Source organism: Siniperca chuatsi, linkage group LG9 (assembly GCF_020085105.1).
Source record: "Siniperca chuatsi isolate FFG_IHB_CAS linkage group LG9, ASM2008510v1, whole genome shotgun sequence".
In the NCBI taxonomy this organism is placed as follows: Eukaryota; Metazoa; Chordata; class Actinopteri; order Centrarchiformes; family Sinipercidae; genus Siniperca; species Siniperca chuatsi.
In genome coordinates, this window is record NC_058050.1 from 16,932,876 (window position 1) to 16,960,799 (window position 27,924).

The following is a 27,924-nucleotide window of genomic DNA, read 5'->3' on the forward strand; positions in this document are numbered from 1 at the left end:
GTTTATTTACTAACGTGCTGCAAATACATAATCTTTACTTTTCCCCTTCTCTTTATCATAGACAAAATATAAAGGAGAAAAATACAGTATGTTATGCACATGAGAGTATGACGAAATTGACACTGATGGTCCAAAATGACCTTAAAAGATAATAAAACATTTTAAAAAAAAACCTTTACCTTTGATATTTTAACAGAAGCAGTGTTTGAACTTGTGCTCAAGAGGTAACTTCACCACTGTTGATGAGACTTGTAAGATGCAGGTAGTTCACTCATCTTTCTTACAGTCAGGTTCACCTAACATCTGATGTGAATAACTTTTAAACACAGAACTGAATGGGTAATCCAGCAGTAAATCACACAGGGCTGCTGCTCTGTTCACCTTAAAAGCATGTCAGATTCATGGTCACACAACAATCACCGATGTCAAACAATCATTTTCTATTTGACAGATGAATGAAATCGACTTTTGTGATATCACTGTTTGGTGTGTGGCTGGTAGTGCACCATGCTTCAGAGTTTTAACTCACAGATAGCAGAGTAGCAGCACTTTTCTGCCCCATGATTCTCTGTTCATTTACTTTTGAAGCACCATGCCGCACGCCAAGGCCATGTGGTAGACAGTGATGGTTTGATAGCCAGCCTTTGACAACTTCCCTCAGAACTGTAATGATATGTTATTATAAATTCATGCACAACACTGCCTGTGCAGATGTAGTTGTTTGTGAGGGGTCATGAGTGGCAGCTGATAAAATACTATGACTTTCATCATAGTGCAGCTGTCAGCATCCCTGCTGACGCCTGTCCTGTTGTTGGATTTGAACAGTATTTTGCAACATCCTGTTAGATTTACTGCAAATTAAACTATCATGCAGTTGAACGGATTCAGGCCAAAATACTACCTAGCTTAAATAAATTGCTACTCTGTGCCTTGAATACCAGGGCACAAAATGGCTGCCATGCATCAAGCAGGTGTAATTACAGGTGTTAGCTTGACATACGCTGTGCTCCTTTGGCTAAATTAAGTAATTTGCAGAACAATCCATCGTTCACCTGTCATTCGGGGCTAACAACATTAGAGACTGAGATGTGCACTCATGTTGGAAGCCTTAGATGCATCTGTAGGCCCCCTTTAATTTAATTCACAGCTTTAATGTTCACACACAACAAAATGAATGATGAATAGCCTGCATAATGCCATCTTGATCCAATTGGGATTCCTGGAGCCACAGCTAAATGTGTCAGCCCAACCATGTTTTAACACCAGATTAGTTCATGCAGAGGAGTGGCTGCAGCATCAGCACTTGTGCAAGATGTTTAATTTCAAAGGTGAATCTCTGAGCCGTAATGTATGCGAGGATACCTTGCAGCATGTGACTAGTGTCCAACAACTCATAATCAAATACACAACTCTAATGCTTTTAAACATGTTATATAGGGTTATGACATGCCATAGAACCTGTCAAATACGTGTCAAAGTCACAGTGGCTTTTCAAGGCTGTCTACATGAAGATGTTTACGTTTAAGTTTACACATTAAATTAAATCCAAGAGTGATTTCTGTCAGGTACTCTCCAACAAACATGGCCAGCTGTGGGTAGAGAAGAAAATGTAACCTCATCAAATGCAAATTCAAGGCACACAACATAATTTATGGAGATGTATGCTTTGCACCTGTCACAAGGAGGTGTTACTGCATGCCTACCTGTCTGTCCTGTGTGACAATATGACTTACCTCAGCTGTAAAACAGCAGCTAATATGACAAAACTTTCTCTTTTTTTCCAGTAAAACTTATGTGTAACCGGATTAATTAGACCTCAGATGGAGGATATGATTTTAAAACATGAAAATGGCTATATCATTGTTAATGCAGAAGTGAGAGATTACAGGTGTTACTTTCAAAACACAATCATGTATGCGGTGCATGGGCATGTAGCTGGCTTAAATAAGAAGTATTTTCTCATCATGTTGTTGTCAGACTGATAACCCTGTACCTGTGTTACTGGATGCATGGTGACAGCTGTTAGCTGCTGGGCAGATCAGCACCTTTTCCCTGTCTCCACAGATGCACACCAACACACAAAGACACTTGTTTTAGTCACTTAGAGGGACATTGCATTGACTTACATCTATTACCCTAACCCTTAACAACAACCACTACATGCGTAACCCCAATTTAAGTCTTAATCCTAAAATGTATTGTGGGGATGAGGTTTTAATCCCAAAATTCAGGATGAGTCCCCATAATGTGAAATGAATTTCACAGTCACAACTACATGCCTAACCCAAATCCCAACCCCAAGCTCTTACCCTATAACCTAAACCTAATTCTGATCTTCACCTTAAAATACAGTTTAAAACCTCAAGCAACCATTTGAAGAAGTAAGGACAGGCAAAAATGTCCATCCTTTCCAAAAATGTCCTCACTTTCACGTCTAAAACCCTTCTTGGTCCCCACAAAGATACAAGTATAAGACTACACATACGCACAGTCTGGGGTTTTGCTTGGCCGACGTTTGAATACCACAGTGTCGTTGCTGGATTCGGCCTCTTGGAGGCACCCTGCTCATACTTTGCGTCTACGGAGAAGTGGAGGCTGGGAAGGAAAGTGGGGTTGAGAAAGAAATCTCTTCCCTGAACTGTTTACCCTGACGTCAGTTTGCAGAACTAGCACTGCCCTGTCTCCCTCAGTGTCTCTGAAACTCCACTCAGTGAGAATTGGGGGAGTAGATGGGCTCGGCTCTACTACTTGCGCGCCCGGACCTCACGGAGTGAATGAAATGATTTCTTCTGCACATTTAAAGTGGACTAAAACAGCTACACGATGAACACCTGCGCCTTTCTGTTGATTTTGACTGTTCAGATCTACGCCGATGGCATTGAGGGGCCAACAGGTAAGGCGCATATTCATCTCGATCTCCTAAACGCAGTTAAGAAGTTTTTTACATGTGGATGAAACTCCACTGAAAGCAAAAGCGGAGCAAGTCTGGTGAAGATGCCAACTTTGTACCTCTTTTCCCTAACACGTTGCTGCGTTTATCTGCGGCTTACTGCTGCTTTCCATGACTTATTAATGGGACAATGTTAATCCTTCCGGCAGAAAATAAAACTAAATTCTTTTATAACTTTGTAAACTGAAGTATTAAGTTTTCTCAGTGCCAGACTCCTACAAACATGTTGGTTATTTGGGAGGACTGCGTCTGGGTGTTCTGGGGAAATCTCCCATTTCCCAAAACAACACAATCCGCTGCGCTACGCTGCCTCTGCCTTTTTGTTATTGCTCAAGCATATTTAAAGGCGCCAGGTAGCCTAAAACGTGTTTGACATTGTGATCCAAAGTTAGATATCAGTTCATTCAGAGCTACAATTTTCCCTTTTAACAGAATGAACGACACTCCCACGACCTTTAGGCAATTTAATCAATATTTGTGAGCATGAATCTCCCAAATCCCAACAGTCTGTGATGACATCCAGAGACCAAAACCTGGAGCTGCCCCACACTGCCGTTGGGTTGCATAGTTGTATACAGAGTGACTCCTTAAAAGTTTACATCTTAATGAGGTTTGAGGCATTGTAATGCTTATTGATTTTTGAAACCATAATAATATCCTTTTACTGTGGGGAAATAGACAGATTCACTCTTAAAGCTGCTGGATTTTTCTCTCCTGATGTGATGAGCTGCCTCTGGTCATGTGGGTTGTCGAGCTGTAGAAGACACATTTAGGCTCACAAATCAGCTCTAAATCTTCCAAGATGAGGAAAATGACACATGTTCAAGTGTTAAATGGTTGGCAGAGAAGGCTTTCACTTCTTAAAAGTGCTCTTTTCTGTTTTTTGTGCAAACAAGCTGGATTGTAACATGGTGAGAATGTGTGTTTTTTTTTCAGATAAAAGGATCAAAAGTATGTAATTTCTTAAATTGTTCACCAGAAATATGCTCTGACGTTTTCCCATTTCATTTTCACAGTAGTGTAGTCTAGTAGGATAAATCAATCTTTCTAAATTTGAAAATCAGCCACATATCAGAGATGGAAAGAGAGAGACAGAGTGGTAAAATAAATGTCTTTCATAGGAATCTGACACAGACCTTTTCATATTCATGTTTTCAGAATCTGCTTTTATTCACTGAATTTATGCAATCTAATTACAGTGCTGTATTTTGGATATTTTTTTGTCTAAAAGCTAAAATGGGTCTCCGTGTCACACACACACACACACACACATTTGCAGAATTTTACCCCTGTAGAACATAAAACCAGGGTAATAAGGCAGTAATATTGATAACATTTACACTGCAGGCTGCTTCAACACTGTATAACGATATGGCACAGTGTTTGACACATGTTGGAAAAAAGCCTGATTGTGTTGAGATCACGAGGAGATTTGACTTGGCATTTTTCATTAAAATTTGGCTCATATTTGTATTTCTCACGGCAGTGCTTCTGTTTCACGAGAAATAGGCAAAACCTCGTAATGCTCAGTATAGCACTTGCATGTATAACTCGTTGTGAAAGAAGCAACAACAACAATGACAACAAAAAAAAAACCCACAACAAAAGCATGCAAGCAGAACGTGTATTGTCAAGAGCTGAATGGAGCAGATCATTAAGAGGAATGGACTGAGACATATGAAGGATTAAATCACACACAGGTAATTAAAAGAGCTGAATGGAACAGTGACGCTTCACTACGGCTGTGAAAGTGTCTGTCAACAAAAAATTTACATGGTGTCGGTTTTTGAGTTTATTAACTGAAGTGTTGCAAGCCTTGTCATCTGTGCTTTTACCTTCCCATTAGCTGCTAATAATTAATGCTGCTAGTTTTTGCGGCCTTGTCGCCTCTTAGACTGATCCGCTTGGCCTGGCTCCCTTAATGCTTCTCCACCTGCCTACATCCTATAGGAGGAGAAATTAAGGAGCATAAATGCAGCCTCCTTTGATTAACACTCTGTCTTTATTGCTGTGATTGTGTGAAGACCACACCTTAACCTTGAAAGCTTTATAACAGTTGAGACTGCACTCCTTTGGGGATTTTCCATAACTCTTTCTTGCTTATACCGCGGTGGGTCCAGGCTGTCAATTCAAGGGAAGTGAAATTATTAGAGGCTATGAAATATGGAGGCTCTCTGCTGCACAGGACTGACTGCAGTGAGGTTGATAAGAGGAAAAAAAATATCACATTTGCATCATATTTGCTCAGACACAAAGACGTTATAAACATGAAAGTCCAGTTTCCGGGTGTATGTCTGTGGGTTTTGCGAAGCCCAATATGACACTTTCACTCCTCTCTTGTGGGAACTGAATGGATGTTCACTTACCATCTGTCTCCTCTATTAGCAGCAAATGTTGTCAACTGAGTGGTGTAATTATCCTGTGTCTCACGATGCATTTCCCAGTTTGATCTAAAGTTAAGGCAGAATATCCTTTTTGCTTATTTCAGTGAATAAGATACCACTTGGATCAAGATGAAAAGGACTGTGAAGCCCAGACTGTCTAGTTAAAGCATGGCTTGGAATGAATAATACTTTAGGGCTTCAAGTTTACACTGCATAAACGTCAGCAGCAGCGCTGGGAAACGTAACATAGGACCACCAGCACATATAAACATAAAGGAATTAGAGCTGCAGCGATATTTTGATTATCAAATAATTATAGTAACATTTGCTGTTTGGCTGTGTTTCTTTGTCATACATGATAGTAAAGTGAATTTGGATTTGGGACTGCTGGGCAGACAAAACAAGACAATTAAAGATAATTTTTCTCTATTTTCTGACATTTAGACAAACCCACCCAGATATACAGACATTAAGAGGTGCACTGACACATGCAGCAAACAGACGCAGAAGGAAACACTAAAGAGATTAACCGGGATATAGAGAAGGCTCTACTTAAAAGAGGACAAATCTATTTAGTACATGACCAAAATTGTTAACATGAAACATATTTCTTTGAAAGAATTCTCAAAGAAAGTCTTGACACAATTTAAATGCACTTGCTGGGCTAATTTAAATGTTCTTTTTATTGCAAAGGGTCATTATCGTTAAATTATTCATCACACCGCACCTATTTATAGCAGTTACATATTGGTTCTTGAGAGTCCATTAGATGTGTTCACTATAATAGGCATCTAACTGAATGGGGGGAATAAAGAGCCTGAGATGCATTTGTGAATTATTGTAGGAAAAAAAATTTAACCATCATGTAGAAAATGTTGCCTTGCACCACAGAGTTGCAGAAAATCCACAAAGTGAAAGTGTTCCCTGCAGGAGCCAGGCCACCATCTGTGCATAGAGGGTGAGGGGCGGTAGGGATTGGGCCTAAATCAGACTTCTGAAAAGACTGGTTGATTTCCATCTATGCGAGATCATGGGCAATAATTCAGAGAGCAGATGGAAAACTTTGCAACAAGGAAGGAGGGGATTGGAGGGGAAGAAAAAGGGGATCGAATTTTAGGAGCGAGAAGCTGAGAATGGCAGAGGGATTTATTCAGATAGATTGTCAGGATGTTTTGTTTTCAGCTGAGGCCACAGCAGGACTTTTTCATGGGCTTCAGCACTTGTGCGAGTGATTAAACAGCGTGCTTATGAGCTGCTCTGCTGCGTGTCTCTCCCAGTTTCTGTCTCTGATCTATTGTAATGTGGGGGCTATGTGGAGAAGAGCCAGCCCCCGATTGGCTTACTCATCTCACAAGACTGTAGGATGAAACATCTCCATCTACTGTATGCGTTCAAAGAATTCTGCTTAATGCCAAGCGCCTCGATTGGCACTCCAAGTCCAATCAGGGGCTTCCTCTGTCCTCTGCTGGTCTCGTTTCTCGTTTTTTGTGATGCATCTCACCTTAGCGTGTGCTGTGCTGAGTGTGCAGACATTTCTTTATGCTAGACTGTAGACCACGCACATCTTGTGATTGTTGTGCTTAATTAATCCCGCTAAGCATTTTGTTGTTGTTGTTTTAATTATCACATGTTACTGTTTCTGTTTCTAAAACAGTCCCACCATTTTTTTTGTTTGTTTTTTGTTAAAGGCTCTATGAGTTGGGGTCTACTCAGGCGGAGGATTATTTGCTCTTCAGAAAGGTCAAGTTCAGGTTGGGAGTCATGTTTCTGAGGCAGAGAAAGAGCAGGTCGGTGCCTTTGAAGAGAGGGCAATGCCCAAAAGCAGGATCGTTTCTGCTGTGTGTCTCCTCTGCCATTTAGCCCGGCCCTCCTCCGTGTGCTCCCTCATATCAAGTCACGCTGGCCAATTCTGAAGGCCAACAATGAGCTCTGAAAGGACCCACTCGCAGGGAATTATTATTATTATTCATTTAAAACTTGCACCCTGTGTCGTATGCTATGAATGTTTTAGCATTTTGATGACAATGCAGCATATGAATGAATGCATGTGCATTGTTTAGACATTTCTGTGTGTATGCATGTGCTTATCAGCATGTTCATTAGCATCTTTGCCTGTTAGATCTGGGAATCAGGCGCTGAAGTCTTGCCATCCAGGAAGGTCCCACAGTGCTGAGTGACTCAGCCCAGACACTGATGCTAGCATGGGCTGTAGCTGCCGCCACTATGAGCTCTTCAGGGTTACTGTGAGACCTTCCAGCACCCTGGAAGAGATGCCAAGACTGAGAGATTTACAGTCAGTGGCCTGCCTTGGCCTGCCTCTACCATTCCACTCCGCAGCAACAGCTAGAGTGCAGGCTTCTCAGTTCCCTCAGCCAGGTGTTATTAATGCTGTATTGATCTTTCAAACTCCAGCAAGTCCATTTTACTTAAATTTGATCAAAGTGGCATCCCGCCTGTGGCCTGCAAGTTTGATGTAGGAGTGGGAATTAGCCAGCCAGTCAGGACTTGCATGACGTAAGCGCATACAAGGAGCTGGGTTTGCAGCAGAGGAATGTTAGCAGCATTGTGCAGAGCAAAGGACAGGAAAAAGTAGAAATCCTCTCAAACATGAAAGAGGGAGCATCATTTCCATAAGAAGGCTGTATATATTACAAATAAGCTCCAAAATATCCTGTTGATGTACTGGTCTGAAATGACAAGGCTATTATACTCATTATCACTTAAAAGCATATGTTTTGCTTGAACAATGGACACAGGAATGTATCATTTAACACAGATGGGCCAGTGTTTATAGCCTGGATATGAAGGAGAATGAGACTGCATAGCTCGGGCACACACACAGATGTGTAATTATCCAACAAAGAAATAAGCAGGGCTGTGAGTTGCAGCCGTTTCAGTCCCTGTGTTTTCTTCCCTGAGGTAGCGAGCTCCAGACTGCAAAAAGTGGGTCTGCAAGACTGATGCTGCGAGTGCTGCTCCTTATCCCCTACCCAGAGGAAAGAAAGCCTCCTGAGCAGTTTATATTTAGCCCGCTGGTCGTGTTTCAGTGCTTTACCTTTCTCCTGTGTCAACAAAGTCAGAGCCAGATTCTTCAGGCCCTCTGTTGTGGTGTAAGTAGTGTGTAACGAATGCTCAGGTCACTGCAGTCAGGGTTCAGGATTAGGCCAGGATTGCAGTGTCAAGATCTGACCTGTTGTTGAGCTGCTGGTAGTCCTCTGCATATGAAACCCCCAGTGAAATCTGAACTGCTGACACTCCTCTGAAAGTCAAAACACTCTCTTCAGGACATTTTTCTGCCCGGTGGTGTAATGGATGCAGGCTTTAGTTGCCTTTGTGTCACGATGCCTGCTCTCTGAGGGGAAGTGGTATTTCTGGTTTGATCAGTCCCTTTGGGCAAAGGAATATCCTCTCAGAGACCCAGCCATGAACCCGAACACTTATCACCCTGATGTATCGCACACTTATTAGACTGACACTCTTTCACATAAACTTTATTAGGACAGTGGAAATAGAAGAGCATTAAAGTGTAACAGAGCATGGATAATGCCTAGTGTGCTGATTTAAAAGAGCATAGTATTTGAGGCCTTCACAGCATGAAACCTAACAAAAACTGAGCTCTTTTAAAAAAAACGCCATATCTGCTCAGTTATATAGCTTGTAGCTTGCATTACTCGTCCCTGTTTGCTGTTGAATTGAAGGCATTTGTCTCTCTTTCCGTGTAGCACAGTCGCATGGCACAACGGTGACAGCTGCTGTTGCTGGTGGGTTATGGGTAGGTCATGGCAGCTGTGGTAGCACAGGTGCCAGCTGGCGGAAAATCAGTCAGCGGACTGATTCCAAACCTGTTGAGCACATATAACATGTATGATGTGCTTTATTTACAGTCTTATTAACAAGAATGTGATGTTGACTAACCTAGTTTTGGCCGGATGACATTAATGGGGTTTTCAAGGAGTTCATCTGGAATTTTTTAAGTCCATGAAATCTTTGGAAGTGAAAACATCAGACTCACCCAAACTGGAATTGCAGTGACATAAATGTTGCATGCAGTTTCATCACAGATCCATGATGGGAACATTTCACAGTAGTCTGCCAGTTTTTATACAGACAGTTTTGTAATTTTTGGTATTATTGCAGAATGCATGTAATTCTTATTCTACTCTAGACTGCAGGGGGGTTGTATCTGTATCTTATTTAAATGTAAATAGAAACAGTGGATATGCAGAGTTTGGGGGCGTGCTATGATATGCTAGCAGTGCACTGGCTTCTGACCGCCAGTCGGGTTGAAAAGCTCTTGTCAAGTGATGTTGGGCGCTTTGTTTTTTGTTCTGATTCAGACGTTGAAGTGAGACAGAACAAAAGCAGAACCTATTGATTTCTCAATCACAGCCTGTCACAGTCATCTTATTGTCTTCTTCCTCTTGAAACTCTCCTTTCGATCCTACATGACCTCCCATCACAATTCTCCTCACATGCCACTATTTCAGCAGTTGCTCAGGGGACCATGAGTACCTTTTTCATAAAAAAAACATCCCCTTCCCCCTTGGCTGTTACACTTTGTATCGTTGTAAGACATTTCAGGGGCAAGCAGTTCAGGGTTTGCCCCTCTTACCATTTCCCTCGTGTAACGGTATTCAATATGCATGATTCAAATCACTCATTAACAGCTGATTTATTGAAAACAGTGCCTAGTATTCATTTCTGAATGGTGGTGTAATTGCCTGATGGCAAAGAGATGTGTATCTACTTGCTGCCCAGTGTATTTAGACAGGGTACGAGTCAGTTCTGCAGGGACATTAATGAAGAGAGATAGCTCCTGACCAAGAAAATATGTGCCCTTTATCATCAGATCACTGTGCTATTATTGTGTTGCTCAGAAACCAAAACCCAATTCCTCATAATGCCTACATACGTGTACTTTGATGTATAGGTCTGTTTATACACACCCAGAGAGGTGATCTTCTTCTCACCTGAATGCCAGGTGGGGTAGCCTTGACAATCCTTCCTTCAGGGCTTCACAGCCCTCCAGTGCTCTCCAGGGTCCTCCTGGGATGGTGAATGCTAAGCTGCTTGGCGTTCCCGAGAGACAGCTTGTCAAACAGTTTGAAAGACCTTTTTTTGTTCCTGTACCGGCCGCCTGACTTGGCCTGCCAGCTAAGGGGAGGCTGGGAATGGGGAGGTGATTGCCCCAAGAGATGAGGGCCTTACGGGCGGATTGAAGCTGGCACCAACATGACCCAGAGCCTTGTTTGAGGAGCCTTTCATGTTTCTTTGTACAGTCAGGCAAAAACGACGTTCACACTAATGTGGATGCGTTTGAAAAATCATCTGTTCTTGGCCTGCCATCCATGTTAAGCTGGCACTGAAAATTCCCGTGGATGATTCTTAAAACGCTGGTCTCACATGGTTGAGTGAACAGGGGAAAAGGGAGCTTTTCAAAAACCCTGACACCTCCATTGTGATGTGATCTACTGTAAAGCTGCTGGCTCGAGGGGCATGCTCATGCCCAATGGAGGAGATTTTAGTGCTTTTCTATTGTTTTTGGCATTTTGATATGAATGGCAAACTTTTTCAGAACGGCCTGGAAAGACTAATGTGGACGGGAAGCTTGCATTCCATTTTCAAATAGCGTGGACCCTCTGCAGCCAAAGGCAGTGCACAGTTTGCGTTCACATTAGCACAAAGGCAGAAATATGCAAGAATGTCCAGGGAACCCACGGGGTGTCGTTAACAAAGAGCTTAATTCAAAACCACAAACAGAAGATTATAATAATTGCTTGGCCCTTCTGTGTGTGTGTGCCTATGTGTGTGGGTGCTGGCAAGTGCCAAGGTGTATGTGTTTTGTATATGTAGAAGGGGCAGATTGGTGATTGTTCCCACCTGATTATATGTAAATATTTGCTGAACTCTGTTGGCCATTTTGAACTTCCATAAATCATAGCCATGTGGATAATTATGTAGCTTTTGTTTGCTTTATTCCTCCACGGTGTGAATATGCTAATGAAAAACATTTGCATACTCTGCTTAGGACATATTCTTCTGTTGATAAATACATTGCACTACAAAGATCAAAAAGCCTGGCTTTGCCATAGAAACAGGCTGTGTAACTCAAGTACACAATGTGTCAGAGACCTCGGAGCAGGTCGGCCCTGGCCTTTGTCTGTCCAGACAGCCAGGGTAATTAAGAATCAGCTTAGGCTGGGATTATTGCTGGAAGTAGGCTGATCACAGGGGACAGGAGAAAAGGCATTAGGAGAATGGTGGTTAATATGGGTATTACTCTACTTAGCAGTGGTATCATGTGACAATAAGACAACTGACAATGGAACCCTGTTGATGCTGAGATCCCTCGGTCTGCGCTAATAGGCTTTACTGCAGATAGCTTTGTTTATACACAGTGTGCACTCCACCTTCCTGCTTTATCTTCCCTCCTCACACATTCAAACTTTTTACAATTTGTCTCAACCTAATTAGAAAATGGTAATATTTTGCCGTACACCTCCCTGCGGCATTTTAGCAGTGTTCAGACGTATTTGCCTTACACCAGCACCTTTGAAACGAAACATGCATGATTGTTCATTTCTCTTGTGAATGCACACACGCGGGCACACACACACACACACACTCTTGATGTTTTGGAGATATTTTTGCGGAATGTAATTAATGTTCTCATTAACTGAGTGAACGAGCTGTAAGGCAGAACTAAAAGCCTGATACCCTCGGGTCCTTGCCCTCCTCTACTTTAGGAAACATGGTCGCTGAAACGGATAGCCTGTGTTTGGCATGTGAAACAGAGAATGGTAAGAAAGTTACTTTCCTTTTTAGTCCAGCCTTTTATTGTGATCCGCATGCAGAGGTAACCTGATGCTTGTAGCCTCTGCACCACAAGTGAAGCCATTTGTTGCCCTTTAGAAAGGATATGGAACCAGGCCAGAGTGAATAATAACAACATAGGGAGAGGGCTTATCCAAACACAGAAAGGTTACATCAAATGGCCCACCTAATTCGTCGCATTACTCTTATTTACAATGAACCTGTGCTTTTATTCCTGGTATCAGCTCTGCGTGTAAAACATTTCTGCAGGTGGATAGTTGGCAGAATTATCAGTGCATGACGTGACACAGCAATGCTTTGTGTTGACCTTGTTGAGAGAGAGTAGGGAATTGTTTTCCACAGTCTTTAAGAGCTAATCCCATCAGAGGGACTGCACAGCATGGAGGGCTAACTCAGTCACGTCTGAGGTACCACTGCCAGAACAAGAGGCAGACAGGAATGTGTTTGTCTGGCTAACTTGGCTTTATTCACTCCTCACTGGAAAAGCAAAGGAGGAAAACTCCTCCCAGACAACTTGACTTCCTAATTCCTTTTTCTGAGGCAGGATAAAGAGCGAGTGTCTGATTCTGTGAGCCTCTATGTGTCAGTGAAAGCAGGAGACAACTTTTGATTGGGATTCCGTAGTGGTTTTAGGGGAGATGCAATGGACTCAGACTGTCATTATGTCAGATGAATTAACTAGGTTTTACCTCTCAGAGTAGGGTTTCTCGCTTCACTGGTTGTCTGTTGGCTTGGTTAGGCACATGTTCCTGGGGGAATGGGCTCATTCAGTGCTTAGGCCATGGAACTGAGGATTTATCCCAGTCCAGTAAGTCCCTGTGGCGCCACAAACGCCAGGATTTAAGATTGGCCTGTCCGTCTGTCTGTCTGTTTTTTTTTTTTTTACAGAGATTGGGAAGAATGATTTTCCGTTTGTTGCAATAAATGTTTTAAAATCTTGGTACCACTTTTTGATAAGTCCCTCTTTATAAAGGGTTTATAAGTTATTAATGGTTAATTAATAATTTACTAATGCTTTATAGACCAGTTCTAAACCATTAATACCCAAAACGTTTGGGGTGCCAAGTTGTGAAAAATCTCTTTGGCTAGTTATCTTGTCTGCAATTACAAATCTTAGTGAGGCATTACTAAGGTTTTTTCATTTTAATACGTTGTTAATGGATGGATTTTGGTCCAGCAGCTCTTCTTCAGAAGGTCTGAGGTCAAATGGCGCATTAGAGGGGGTATACAGCAAGAGGAGGATAAATGCCAGCCAGAGAGATTTTTATTTTTTTTACAGCCTGGCAACCCAAATGTTGGTCTTATCAGTGGCTTATAACTGATCAATAAAGTTAGTAAATTATTTATTAAGTATTAATAAAGCCATTACTTACAACTTATTGTTTTGCTTATTAAAAAGTGGTACTGAAATTCTTAATATCTGCATTCCTCTAAATCAGAGATTTTCAAACTGTGAGGAAGAGACGTGAGGCAAAGACACTGTGTGAGGTGCATGCCGGTGTTCTAAAAACAATGGAAAGTTAGTTATTGTTGTTTGGCTCGCTGATTGGGCTTATCAAGATGGTCAACATGGAGGCAAATAAGGCACTTTAAAACCATTAGCGTCCGATTGCTAAGCCATTTTAGATTCAGTGTGACTTACACTTCCCAAGGATATCATTATCTAAGATGTCCATCACTAATAAATGTTCATGAATCTGCTTAGAAATAGTAGAAAAAAGACGCTCCTTATAACTACAGAACTTGAGAATTATCATGTTTTTGAATTTTCTTCAGTATCAGTTGTCTGTACATCCATGGGTACATTGCAAAAACTGTCACAAGGGAGAATTAGCTCACTATTTAAGCAAATTTTATTGAGTGTAGCTCAACACTTGATGCAGTTGCTTCACCGTAATCAGTCGCCATCTGTTTGTTTTTCTTGATGGCTTTTATTGTGAAGCAGCTGTAGAAAGTGTTGAGTCTGAATTACCGGAAGACAAACATAGAAAGCATTTGCTTTCTCACAGCTGTTGTCTGCTGCTCTTGTTCTTCAGCCAAGTTTAGTTGTTGTCATGCATATTACACTTTTTTAGATCATACCATTTAGTATTGGGCTTTATACGGTTGATACTGATGAATCTTGATCCTGTGGATCAACATGGGACGAGAATTCCCCCTCCCCTTTTTTAAATTCAGCTTAAGCTCTTTCATATGATGCCTCGCATGTGTAACATGCTGTATACAACATACTGTATTTTGTAAAACTGTCAGTCATTTTTAAAATAGCCATGGCATACTCTCTAACAATCCCTTGAGCTGGTCCTGTGATTCTTGTCATAAACTGGACATGAAGCAAAACTTGATTTTGCTGAGCTTTCTAAAAGACATATCTTTCACATCCCTCCCGGTGTCAAGGTGCTTTTCTGCTCTTAATTTTTCTGTCTTCATTGCTCCATCATTCCCTCTGCGTGTTTCGCCAGTCTGTGTTTCCTCTCCATCTTTGTCCTTGTCCTCTCAGCCTTAGGGCTTCTCGGGGATCTACAGTATGCTCAGTGTTGCTGGGAAGGGTTCAGTATTCTAGGCAGGGTGAGCATGAGCTCAAAGCAGACCTGTATTTGAGTATGTGTGTCTGCCTGCCTCCCCAGGCAGTCATTAAGCTGGTGTGTGAGGTGTGTGTTTCTGGAGGCTGTGGGGGGAAACATGCGCGCATGTGGAGGTTAAAAGGCCCTCGACAGAGACATAATTTCCCAGCCTGGGGCGACGGGAGAAGGTAACTTCATTAGCCAGTTCCCGCTGTACAGATTAATTTGATTATACTAACCAAGTATTGATGGCGACAGTGGTGCGGAGTAAAAATGTCACACCTGGAACTAAAATCTTATTTTAGAAGTAATGGCGTGTGTGTGTTTGCATGTGTTGGTGGCTGTGTGCAGTGAAGGGAGGGAGGGTCAATTGACACACCTGGGACATGTGGCTGCTCTGTAATTTGCAAAGGGACTCATCTTCAGGTAATGAGCAGGTACCGTTCTTGAAACTCCTTTCTATAATTTGGTTGATGGAAGTCACACTCTTGCTTTAATGCATACCTATACTTGTGCACACTCACACACACATTAAGCAGCTGTTCTTTAAGAGTTTAGGCACACATTACCCATTGTCTTAGCCCTGTCCTTTTTGTTTTTTTGTTTTAACGTTCCTGTCACACTACCACAAAGCAGAACAATCAGTTTTTTCCACTTAGACTGCATCTGTCAGCATATCTTACGCACAGGTTTACAGTCATACATAGTCACACACTTGCCCTTTCATTACTCAGAGGGCAAACAGTATTAACCTCTTTTAACCTGAATTAATCCACACCACCTCTTGACTCTACTCTCCACATTAGTTGATGGGATTGGCGGGTGTTTACAGATATGTTAGTGCTCTGTGTGCCCCGGGGTGCACCTTGGGCAATAGAATTAACAAGATAAGTTTGTATCATTCACAGGAAGCAGTTCATTGAAACAATCACTTGCCATATCTTCATGGCAATTTTTGCAGTCCTGTTCCTTTCATTCTCAAGACTTTATTGACCAGAAAATAGAGGAATTTAGTTTCCCCGGGCCTGTTAGATTAGAACTGTCTAAGCCTTCCGCATGAAGCTGCGTGATTCAGATTAAACACTTTAAATCTCTTGGGGGAGTTGTCGTGAAGGCCACTTTCATGAATAGTCTTGCCTCTTATCCCATAATGCATTGTTATAGCTTTGTGTCTGCACTCACCTGTTGAAACAGACCATTTTTTTTCCCTCTGTGAATATGTGTATATTCTGCGAATTCTGTATTCTCCACACACACACTGCTATAATATAACATTCATAAGCAAGGCTTTACCGCCAGTCCAGACTAAAAAGTATTCCTAAGCCCTCTGTCAGACTCCCAGTGAGGCTATTTTTCCTGACCTACAAACGCTTCAGAAAACACACACTCACACACACATGCTTGGGGTTGTCAGCTCCCCTGTCATGTATCCTGGTCAAGGTGAAGAAGCGTGAGGGGGGGCAGGTGAAACTGGAGAAATGCAGACACATGGAGATGAGAGGAGGGAACGAGGGATGGAAAACGTAGCCTCTCACATGTCCTGCCGACAGCTACCCTGTTGTTGTCAGTCTCAGGCTGACAGGCCAGATTCAGTGGGCTTCTGCCGAGCCGACGCTTTGATAAAGTGTTTTCAGGAAATGAGGAAAACTGAACCGACTGCAACCTCTGGCTTTAAAACATGACACTCATGAAAATGAAGTCGTCCTGGTGCTTTGGGGCAAATTTTTCTTTCCTCAGTCACTGCTCAGCAAAGACAGCAGTGACAGATTTTGAGGCTGCAGGGTCATCGAGCACATGGACACGTATATGTTTACGAGTGCAGATTATAATTTTAGGGAAATTACCGCTTTCGAATTCCCCCAGTCATCTCCATTATCGTGGCACTGTGTGTGGCACGGGTTTACAGTAGAGCCACCAGGCACCAACAAACCCAGACAAAGGCAATAACTCAGGTAGATCATTAATGGTTATATCAACATGAAAGCTCATAACACACCATGCCATGTTATTATCTCAGCAGCCTCTGTACTCACATTGTTTTGGCCTCTAGCAGTACAAAGGGTGGAGAGCTTCCTGTCGCAGGTCCTGTTTTCTGTGCCACCTTTTCAGGGCTGGGGATCGGCTGCCTACTGTGTGGAGAAATACTGCCCTCTCTCCATGGCCTTTGATACAATTATCTCCATCATGAAAAATAACTAGGAATGGTCACGTGATCAGGATTGGCTTTTTCTGCTGCCTGCAAATAGGATCATAGTAGCAGAGCAGGGCAGGGATACAGAGAGGGTTTCTACAGCAGACTGGACATATGGCCTTTTGGCTTGTCATGCTACTTGACTATATGCTGCATCTCTGGCAGAGATGGGATATTAGGGTTGGGCGATATGACGATATACCGATATACACTGTGAGACAATTCAGGTAGCCATTTATTATCTCTAGTTGTATTGCACCATGTCAGGTACTTAAGCCAATCCATGAGGGATTGGGACTGATTTATGGCAATATTGGATTGACAGGATTTTTGCATCACTGTGATGAAGTATCTTGATTTGTCAGGTATTTTAATAGTGTTGAAATGATTAGTTGATGAACTGATTAGTCGCTTGACAGAAAATTAATTGTCAGTTTTGAAAATAGATGAATTATTGTGAGTAATTTATCAAGCAAAAATACCAAATATTTGCTAGCAATGCCTTTTCAAATGTGAGAATTGGCTGATTGTCTTTAAAAAAAACAGTAATCAATAAACATACCATAACACCTGGTGAAAAGCCCCTTATAATTCATGATTCTGTTCATTATGAAAATGAAAATAATCACTAGGTGAGGCCCTGTATGTATTTCACTGGATTAGCCCAAAACTGTCATGGTTTTGGGCTTGTTCTGTTATTTCCTGTTTTATTTTGAAATAGTCTCCTTCCCTCAAGTGTCTTTTAGTTTCAGAATCAGAATCAGAAATACTTTATTGATCCCCGAGGGGAAACTCTTTAACTCTTTTTTGCTTCCTGTATTTGATTGCTTTGATTGTTTTCACCTGTGTCTTGATCAGTTTCATCTGTGTCTCGTTGTCTCCCTAACCTAAGTGTATTTAAGTCTGTGTCCTTCCTTTGTTCAGTTGTCAGTTCATTGTTGTATCTCTGTCAAGCACCCTGGTTTTTGTACCTGTGAGTTCTGGATTCTTTGTTTCTCTTGTAACTTACGTGTCTGTGGATTTTGCCTGCTCAATGTTGGACTTGTTTTTCTGTTTTGGACTGCTTACATGCTCAGAGTTGCTTTTGCCTGCCAATTCAGTGTAAGCCTTTTTGGTTAATAAATTATTGATCTGCACCATTTCTGTCTGCTAGTCTGCATTGGGGTCCTACTCCTTTGTATTCCCTGTTTCCTGGCTTGATTAATTTTAACAAACTTGTTATTTTGTCATCTGGTTCCTCAATTGAATTTCAGGAAATGTACTATACCATGATGCTGTATATCCCTGTTGTGATATAAAAATACATGTACAGTGATAGGAAATTTTGCCCGCTGCTATGGAATTAAAATCGTAACCATAGGGAGGTACATCATAAAACACACCAGTACACACATAGACGTAGACAGATACATACACTCTCCTTCTACCTTGTCTGTCTTTTACACACACATTGTTGTGTGGAAAGAAAGCCGTTATCCCAGCGATGGTGTTGCACACCGTTGTTTGTGCTCAAGTGGAGTGGTGCTTTAGTTTGTGCCTGAAGGTGCAGGATTAGTATGAAGATATTGTGGAGTGCTCCTTTAGCATCTGTGGAGGTTTCCCAGCTGCACTGTGAATTCTCCACTAGGTCTCATAGCTTCTTTTAAGTCTCCTCTCGCTCCGGTGTGCTCAGCAGAACTCATTCTTACCTAGAGGAGGAATGAGCACAGGGGGTTAGAAGAGTTGGTAATGCTATTATGACTCATCAAGCTTTGGCTCAGTTTGTGATACTTTCTTTTCACGCAGCGCTCCATTCACATCTCGATCGACCTGATCCATTCATTTGACACCATTCCACCCCCCACCCCCCACGCCCTTAGGCTACGTGTTCACAGGGGGCCTCTATTTACATGGCTGCCTCCTTTTTTCACATTATTTTCAGATGTGCTATGGCATGTACTTGGCAGCGTTGAGAACCTTGCATGTCTTTAGTGCCAACGGCACAGAGAGCTAGGAGTTGAAAATGTTTCATTTTTCAGATGAGTTTTCAGGAGTCTCGCAGCAATAACCACAACCAGCGCTTTTCCATATGCATGTGTTTAGTGCTGCTGGAGCTGAAAAAGAGGTGCTTGGTGGGCATGAGCACATCTTGTAGATCCCTCTCTCATCTCGCTGTCTCCCCTGCAGTTTTTCTTTTCCTTCACTCCTTCCCTCCTCTTCTGCTGTCTGTCCTTCTCCTCCTTCCCTCTCTATTTCCCTCTGTCTCACCCTTTCCTCGTATATTTCCAGCCCCTGCTCTGTGGGATCTCATGCTGTCCCGTGTGAAGCCTCAAATCAACACCAGCAGCAAGACCGGGCAGAGCCGGTGTCGTCCCGCAGCAAGGCCACACAGCAGTGTGAGATTGACGGGCTGTGTTTCCAGATGCGTTCTGCTTCACTGCACTTTGTGTGTGTCTGAGCATGTGTGTTTGTGATTTGCGGGATGGATGTGGAGGGAGGAAAACAGAGGCCGGGGAACCAGCTTTGCTTTTGTTGAGTTTACATAATTAATGCTTTGTTAAACAGAACTGTCTGCACACAGTATCAGCTCTGATCGCAAATGCAAATATTGTCAAGAGAATAAGCTTGGAAAACTCTCAAAATGTTTCACAGTAGGCTAAAAGAAGCTTCCATATACATTCATTACTCTGGTGGTTGTAGGTAATTAAATTCTAGGTAATGAAAAGCTAAAAACACTAATTAAGTTTTCTCAGTGCCATTCAGATGCTTTCAAATCCCTAAGTGAGTTTATTACCAACTGTAAGGATGTGTCGTGACTACACCGAATAATCAAAGTGACCTCTGTTATATTGTCAATTTAATCTCTCCTTTCTTTCTCCGCTCCCGCCTGTGATAAACCTAAAGGGCTTTACAGACACATTTGATGTGACTTAACTTGATCATTAACATTTGGGACAGTAGAAATAAAATCATTGTTATGAGAGTATGTGTTTTTCTTCTGAGTGGGGCTTTTAGTTGTTTGTCCTTCAGAGGCAGAAGGGCTCCAGAGAAACCGGGATTAGCCTCCCGCCCCTGGGACCATATAGCTTTCCAGGACCTGCTCCGTCACCACCAAACAGGACATTTATCACAGGTTCACAGGTCTTGAATTATAGTCTGGCAGTTGTATGTTCAATGTATATAAATTAATATTTTTTTATAAATTCTGAAGTGAAACAAGTCAAAGTATAATGGTGCCTCTGTGTTATCTTAAACCAGCATTAATGTATTTTTTAGTGACTTTTGTGGCAGTGCAACAAGCTGTAAACACAACACTGACATATAAAGTTGATATTGTGAACTTGTTAGCAAACAGTAGCTTATTTATACATTCAGCAGACACAGAGCAATATTAGCTTAATTTGTAGTCATGTTTCTGGCCACCTCATGAATATAAGTCCAATACTCTCTCTATTTAGCTCTGTTTTGGTCTACACCAACTCCTGAAGGAAATATCTTCTTTTCGTCTTCATTTAGCGGACTCTTTAGCTGCTAAAGACTACACTGTTAAGTAGCTAATTGCTAACTTAGTATTTCTGCCATTTGATGCTTTTTAGGTAGCGTACTGTCGGTTTTTAGAGCTTTTTCATTGAAAATAGCTGCCTGCTGCGGCTGACAACGACTCTGACAATGAGAGTGAACCAGAGTGGTAAAGTATTAAAATATGCTACAAGGCGGCAGACAGACAAACATAGCGACTAGCTGGTGAACATACTGTAAGTACATACTAAGTATTTAGCTAAAGAAACACATCATTTTCTCAGGAGTTGGTGGAGACTGAAGAAATAGCTAAAAGACAGCAAATACTGATCTTAGATTTATCAGGTGGCCAGAAACACAATTCCACATAATTGCTAATGTTGTTCTGTGTCTGCTGGATGTGTAAATAAGTTCACCATATCAACTTTATGAGGTGATAATATGTAAGTGTTGTGTTTACAGCTTGTTTCTGCTGCCAAAGTGGCCAAAAAATCAGTTATTGTAGGTTTTATATGAAAATATTGATTAGTGAAGCTTTAAATGCGACTGTTGCCAACCCGATAGTTAGCTTTAGCATTTATTAGTCCATAAGCCTAATAGGCACTGTGCTAGTACTTGTGTCACTCATTTACTAGCTAATACAATTTAAACAAAATAAACACAAGGCCAAGAGTGTTTACTAAGCAGTACCGTAAATTAATCTCATTATCCAGTCTGTGCAGACACAGCAGTTTTATTTATTTATTTCTGTGAAGAAACTTCAATACAGATTTAAGGCAGTGATGTTGAACTAAAGTACAGGGAAACATTTTTTGGGGAAAGACATTAATGACAAAGATGAATGACAAACTGTACTTTTCCTGCTTAATTAGACCAACACAGCATTACGTACACACACACACACAGACACACACACAGGTGAAGTACAGCTGGCCCCATTGCAGTCTGACTCACTGGACTCTGTGGCATATGACTGTAATTCAGCCTCAGAGCTCTTTAAGTCATATCCATAATGCACAGCATGCAACTGCATAGTGGTAGTTAATATTACTGAATCACTTTGATGAATAACTGCAGATGAAATAGCTTTAATGTGGTGCTGACTTATTGTTGGTGGTTCATGATAACCCTCTAGGAAGCACTATACAGGGTAGGGCACTTTACAATTCTATTTGGAGCCAGCACATTAATAATCTATCTGGAAGCAATTTTGTCTACATTATCTGTAACTCATTTAAGTATACATTCATGAACTACAACAGCATTTATCATTAAATCATTGTAATGTAAATTCATGAAGGAGTTATTTTAGTTTCCAGGATCTGTCTTTCCTTCAATGTATAGCTGAAACGATTAATCGATTAGTCGATGGACAGAAAATTAATTACTATTTTTATAGCCGTTTAATGTCATTGTTCAAGCCAAAATTACAAACATTTGTTGGTTCCAGCTTCTCAAATGTGAGGATTTGATGCATTTCCTTGTCTTACATTATAGTAAATTGAATATCTTTGAGCTTTAGACTGTTGGTCAGACAGAAGTGAACAAGACATTTGAAGATGTGTCCTTGGCCACTAGGAAATTGCAATAGGCATTAATTAATCAATGTTGAAAATAGTCATTAGTTGCAGCCCTTCTTCAGTGTATTGGCTGTTCAAAAGTAGCAACATCCTGTATTCAGTAAATGCAAGCAGATAAGAGTGGCTCAAATAGCCTGTTATGACAATTGATTTTCCATTTTGTAAAACACTGGACTGTTTCTAATTGCATTTTCGGATATTAGGAATTCCCCTCATACAGATACTGAAACATGTCCATACAGTATGTAGGTTGAATTGTTCTAATGATTCCTCAGTGCTCAAGCTGTCACGCTGTTGTGTGTCAATTACGTGTTGCTCATCATTCGCTGGAGGGTATAAACAGGATTGTATGATCGATACTTTAACCCGCTGTAGCAGTCTCTCATGTCTCATCTCTCACACTCATCCTCCCTCTTAGATACACAGTGTGTTTCTGACTGGCTGCTTGTGTGAAGTCAATAACACATTTGTTAGAAGCAGGCCTGGCCCCCACAAGAGGGACAACTCTGGGTTCATCATTGGCTTATTAGACATCCGTTTGTCTCCCATCGACCTGTTACGCCTGCCGCATGATCCACAGCGCTTCCTCTCCACCCTCTCTCAGTTTTTTATCTCCACCCGTCCCGCTGACAGCTCGCTGTTCATACATAAAAGTGGCATGGAGACTGACAGCAAATTTGTCTCGCTGAGGTTTTGGCTGTAATTGTGCCTGGAGATATGATGACCCAGTTTAAGGCAAAGAAGTTAGAACTGACTGAGATTCCAACATTTTGAGGGGATCTGGACCTCTTTTGACATGGTAATGGAGAATTTAGTATGCAAATAATTGTACAAAACTGTGGCCCATTAATTATTTTTTGTATATTTCTGTTCTCATTAGCAGTAAGTAGAGGTGTTACTCCCACATATAAGTCATCATGTTGTCTGTCCCTAACTCCAGTTAGTAGTCCAGTCACAGATTCTCTCTCAGACACTTGATGGGCACAGTGGCAAAGCCTCTCACAGCTAAATAGGCTTGTAAATATAAGAATAAAAATGTTTATCTGTGCAAGTTGTGCTTGAATGCGCTTTCAAAAGATCCAGTTCTGCCCAAAAGTGATTGCTCTTGATTCATTTTCTCTTTAATGCTTAGAGGACTGGCAAAATTACTGAAAAGCACTGTCAAAATATATATAAAAGCAAGAGTTATTGGAACTTTTTGGAAGTATTTTTTTGGCTGTGTTTTCAGAACTGATGGGTCCATTAATGGCTAAATTGGCAGACTGTCATCTTCTTAAATGGTGAGAGATTGCTCTCAAGATGGTGTACGTGAATGCCTCCCTCAAAGTAGAACAGAGCTTAAGGCAGGGACAAACATCAGAAATAATGCTGTAAATGTAGCTGTTATTTTTTATATTCAAAAGCATGACTAAATCGCTGTTGAGTTCTGCAGTAATTACTCCAGGGCTCTGTAATTTTGATAGCTATCCCTAAAATTACAGACAAGAAAAGAACAGACAAGCTCTTCAGCACTAATTGCCTCTGGAGGACGGTCCGTCTTAACTGTGCAGTTAGCTGAGTTGTTATTACTGTACCTCTGCAGGTCTGTGATGGGCGCAGGCCTCAGGTGAATGGCTACAGTGGCTCTTTGTTGTCAACAGAGGACAGTGGATTACTTGTTGGCTATCTGTGGCTGGCAGGGTACTAGTCAGGGTTGGTGGCGCTTTCAAGACCCTGTTCCACCCAGTGGTCTCCTTCATTGCCCAACTGGGCCTGGAAATAATGCTAATCATCTCTGATAATGAGTAGGCAGGAGAAGGAGGCATAATACAAACCAATCAAGAGTGGAAAGTGTCAAATGGGTGTACATAAATTTACATCTGTCAAGAATTTTGTCTCCCTTTCAAACAGACTGCCAAGTGCCTGTTTTTTTTTTAGTGAGCTAAAACTGCCACAGGCAAGATGGTAGCTGTTATTTATGTTCAAAGACTTTGGCTGTGATTGAAAAGGCACCCCGCTCTTTGATTTACCACTGTGTATCAATCAATCAATCATGAGTGTGTATGAGTGAGCTTGCCTCAGACTGCTGTGCTTTGTCGTTTTACAGCACTCACATCATTAGAGTTCATACAGGAAGACATATCACATATGCCAAAGTTGGAGTCGCTGCTATCTGCAGATATACCTTGATGATGTCTCAGTCTACTCCTTTAGCTAGCAAAAAGCAAAAACTTTAGCATGTGATTGGACTCTAATGAGACATGACTATTGCTTGTGATTGGAAAAATGAGACATCCGAGGTTACTATTGTTTGACATTTCTCTGCTTGTGTAAAATTAATCCTGCTGTTCATTCCTGTGGTGCAATTTTCTCTCATAAAAATCTTACAACTCACAAAATAACAAGTACCTTGTTATTTTGTTTTTTTCATGTTCTCTTCTATTTGTAGACAGACAGGAGGCACTTGCACCGGTAAGAGCAAAGGTGCAACTGAAGGCAACGTTAAATAGGTCAAGGGAAAATAAATCTTTTACACTTATAAATTGTTGTAATATATTTAAATTCAGACAGCAAGAACTTTAGGTTCAGAGGGTAGCAATTTCAAGACTCTCTAAATTAATTTGATAAAATATCGTGTTCCAACAAATCACAGACTGTTTTTTGGCTTATTAAACACCTCAATTTGCATTTTGTATCTTTTAAAAAACTCAATTAGTAATTTGTAGGAGTATTGTAAATGCAACAGCCCAGGATGATAAATATGTAAAAAAAGAAAAAAAAGGAGAAAGTTGTGTTGGATCGTTTTGCTTCATGTTGGATTTTAAGCATCAAGCTTTTCTCCTCCACATTTTGCTCCCACACTCTTGGACACCATTGCAGTTGAACCGCTCTGCTGATAGGCAAGCCTGTGCTCGCCCATGACTGACAAACATCCCCTCTCTGGTCCCTAAAGGGTTCTGGTTGAATAGTGATACCCAAGGACACATTTTCTCCGCATTTGAATACAGTAATGGGTGTTCTTTTTGATCTTGATTATGAAACGGTGGCTGATTTTTTTTTTAAATGAAACTGCAGTGTTAATGTTAATCTGAAGTGAAGTTTTGGACAGGCTGTTTATTGGGTGACTTAAAAATTGGAGTGTTGCTGAAGGACTGATTTTGTCGATTAACTCTCAGCAGGAACATCAAACGGGAAGCAAAGAGTGTACCTTCCTGAATAGAAAGCTTCAAAGCAGTGACCAAACTGATTACCCTTGTGTTCACCTTGTCATCTGATAGCTCTGTGAAGAACAGAGAAGGAGAGGAGGGAAAGCCAGTAATCTCAGACGAAAGACTGATACTTTTTATGCAGATTAGATGCAGAGTATTTTTAACCATGCAAACTCTGGTGGATAACAAATTGTTTGTTTTGGGACTTTGACAGTTTGTTTGAATATGTAAATATTACAGAGGGAAGGGAGTGAGGGAAAGCAGGCAGAGATAAGACTGCTCATTTGCAATCAAGTCTTGAGATTAGATGATGCTTGTAAAAGTGCAATAGAGTTTAGAGCATTTAGCCTTTTAATAACCCCTTAACATCCACTTTTTTCCTTTTATTTCCCCTTTAGTAGCTTTGATTTGGGAATTGAAGCTGTATGATATTTACATTCAATAAAATTCTAAGCCAAGACTCCATCTCTTTTATGGCTGCACTATTTCATCAAAAGGAAATATTCTAGATGTCTTGTGCTTCATTTTATACACATTTCCCCCAAATTCAGCTTTACATATCTGGTATCTTTGGAACCTTTGGGATCTCAGTAGTTTTCTTCTTTTCAGTAATTCCCACATCTAGCAAAGCCATCTCCACTGCAAACCTTCTGCTCTCCGTGATCCCCGTTGTCTATCACAGTGATTAACAGATTCTGAAAGTACTGTAATTAAAGCATGTATGATACATCCATTGAGTGTTGCGTGGTGATATCAGCGGATGAAGTCCGTTGCTGAACTATCAAAACCTACATCATAGGAATTTGTGACATGACTGCTGTTAAACTATATAGTCAAAGTCAGTATAAATCCAGTTTAGATCATGGGTACAAATGGCTGAAATTAGTTTCCTTAGAGTGAGAAGCCTGGACATTCAGAAGAAGAGTAGAAATGCTGCTCCGTCTCATTGTCTCATTGTCTCATTGAAAAGGTGGTTGGTATGGTTTAGGCATCTGATTAGGATGCTGACATTTTCAGGACATGTATGACCGGTTTTGGGAGCACCTCAGGAGCCCCCAGGAAAAGCTGGAGGACATGGACATGGACAACCATAGCCCCCAATACCACACTCCCCAATTGGAAACGTGGCAGAAAATGGATGGATTCCTGGCCAGCTCCAATTAATTTGATGCTGAGGTTATGCACATATCCTCCCCTCACACCCCCTTGTGTTCATGGTCTAAAATCAGCCTAATTTTGGAGGTGACCTGCTGCTCCTGAGATTAAGTTATGTATCATTCGCCTAATCCTTGCTGACAAGTGTGTGTGAGTGGTGAAGCCAACTTCTGCAGCATGTCATCCACTAACAGATGGCATAAATCATTCTCTTAAACGCTGCATTAAGTATTAATCATTCTCAGTGCTGTCACTGTCACACTGTTCGGTGGGCCGCAGGCGTGCAAAGTGTGATTAATGGAGGTAGAGATGTAAGGAGCCACTTTTGAGCCCCCACCCCTTTTAGCTAGCATCCCCTATTGGCTGCGGCAGGACAGGACTGATGGCCCACCTGCACTTCCACAGCAATGACCTCGGAGAAGTGGCAAAAGGGATCATGGGGGATAATTCGCTCATTGGTGTGGCAAAACCCAGCTGTCTCTTCTGTGAAGGATAAAGTAGTAAAAGTGATGTGCCATTTTTCAAGATTGGAGTGATATTATGTTTCATTTGGCTTTTTGGAGTCTACTTGGTTTTGTCTGTGATTCTGTTTTTTTTTTTTCTTTAAGGCAAAGTCCAGGGGAACACAACTGAAGAGACATAATTTAATACAGTGGGAGGCACCTGATTATCCATTGGAGAGTGTCTCATCTTCTACTATACTATCACACTCTTATATCGTGGATTGTATCTCCCTAATATTCAGCTATTAGGTGAGGACAGAAAGTTTCATGGAATTGTCTTTCTGAAATAGCTTTCCATCAATTTTCTTGACAAAATGCAGCGTGGAAGAACATGATTAACAAGTGAAGAACATGATTAAATGCATTTGTGAACAGTGAAATATTTGACACTCTTGCAGGTGGTGACTGCAGAGCATTTAGTTGCATTTTGACTGTTCATAAGTCTTTGCATTGCTTGCTTTCTCAGAATTATTGCTTTCATTCAGAGATTTCTAGTATTCCTGTGAACTAAACTAAACTAAACTAAACTGCAGCATACACAGTGGGTCACTCTCAGCTTCACAGTCATTTATTGTTCTCTTTATAGTGGACATGTAGCTCCTGTGCAACAAAATGAAAACATCCAGAAAACTTCTCAAACTAGAGTACACCACTTTGCAGTAATTGCAAAGCATGACATAAGCCTCCAGGTATCCACTCTTATTTTTGATATGTTTAAAGGATTTCTGGTCATGTATTGTGGGATATTTGGCCTCTGCTTTAACTCATAATATTGTTTGTCATTGAAAACATGATGTCACTTTATTTATTGTGGTTTTCCGTGCAGGCCTAATCCTCTCTTGTGGAGGCAGATTTCTCTTCATCATCTTTCATCATGTTTCCAGTCCCTAAAATGGCCTTCCAGTTATGTGCAGTGGCGGCGTTGGCTTCAGGATTAACACTCTCCTCTCTTGCTCCCCGCACTCTTTTGCCACCCTTGCCCCTCAGTGCCTTAGCTCCTGCTCTTCTTGCCAGTGCCCTTAATCTGACGTTGATGCAAAGTGAAAGACCACTGGCGCTCATCCGACATCCCTATTC

General features: G+C 41.4%; 1 protein-coding gene across 8 annotated transcripts in view; it reads left to right on the plus strand.

The window, feature by feature from the left end:
• The first annotated feature begins 2,610 nt into the window (after window positions 1-2,610).
• Window positions 2,611-27,924, plus strand: part of ptprub (protein tyrosine phosphatase receptor type Ub) — a 151,538-nt gene continuing 126,224 nt past the window's right edge. For 3 of the 8 annotated variants that reach the window (XM_044207848.1, XM_044207850.1, XM_044207855.1), the window contains exon 1: window positions 2,612-2,893. In XM_044207848.1, coding sequence (XP_044063783.1) covers window positions 2,824-2,893 — 70 coding nt within the window. In that variant the 5' untranslated portion in view covers window positions 2,612-2,823. Of the gene's footprint in view, window positions 2,894-27,924 lie in introns of all 8 variants that reach the window. The other 5 variants (XM_044207851.1, XM_044207853.1, XM_044207849.1 and 2 more) reach the window with 4 other exon arrangements.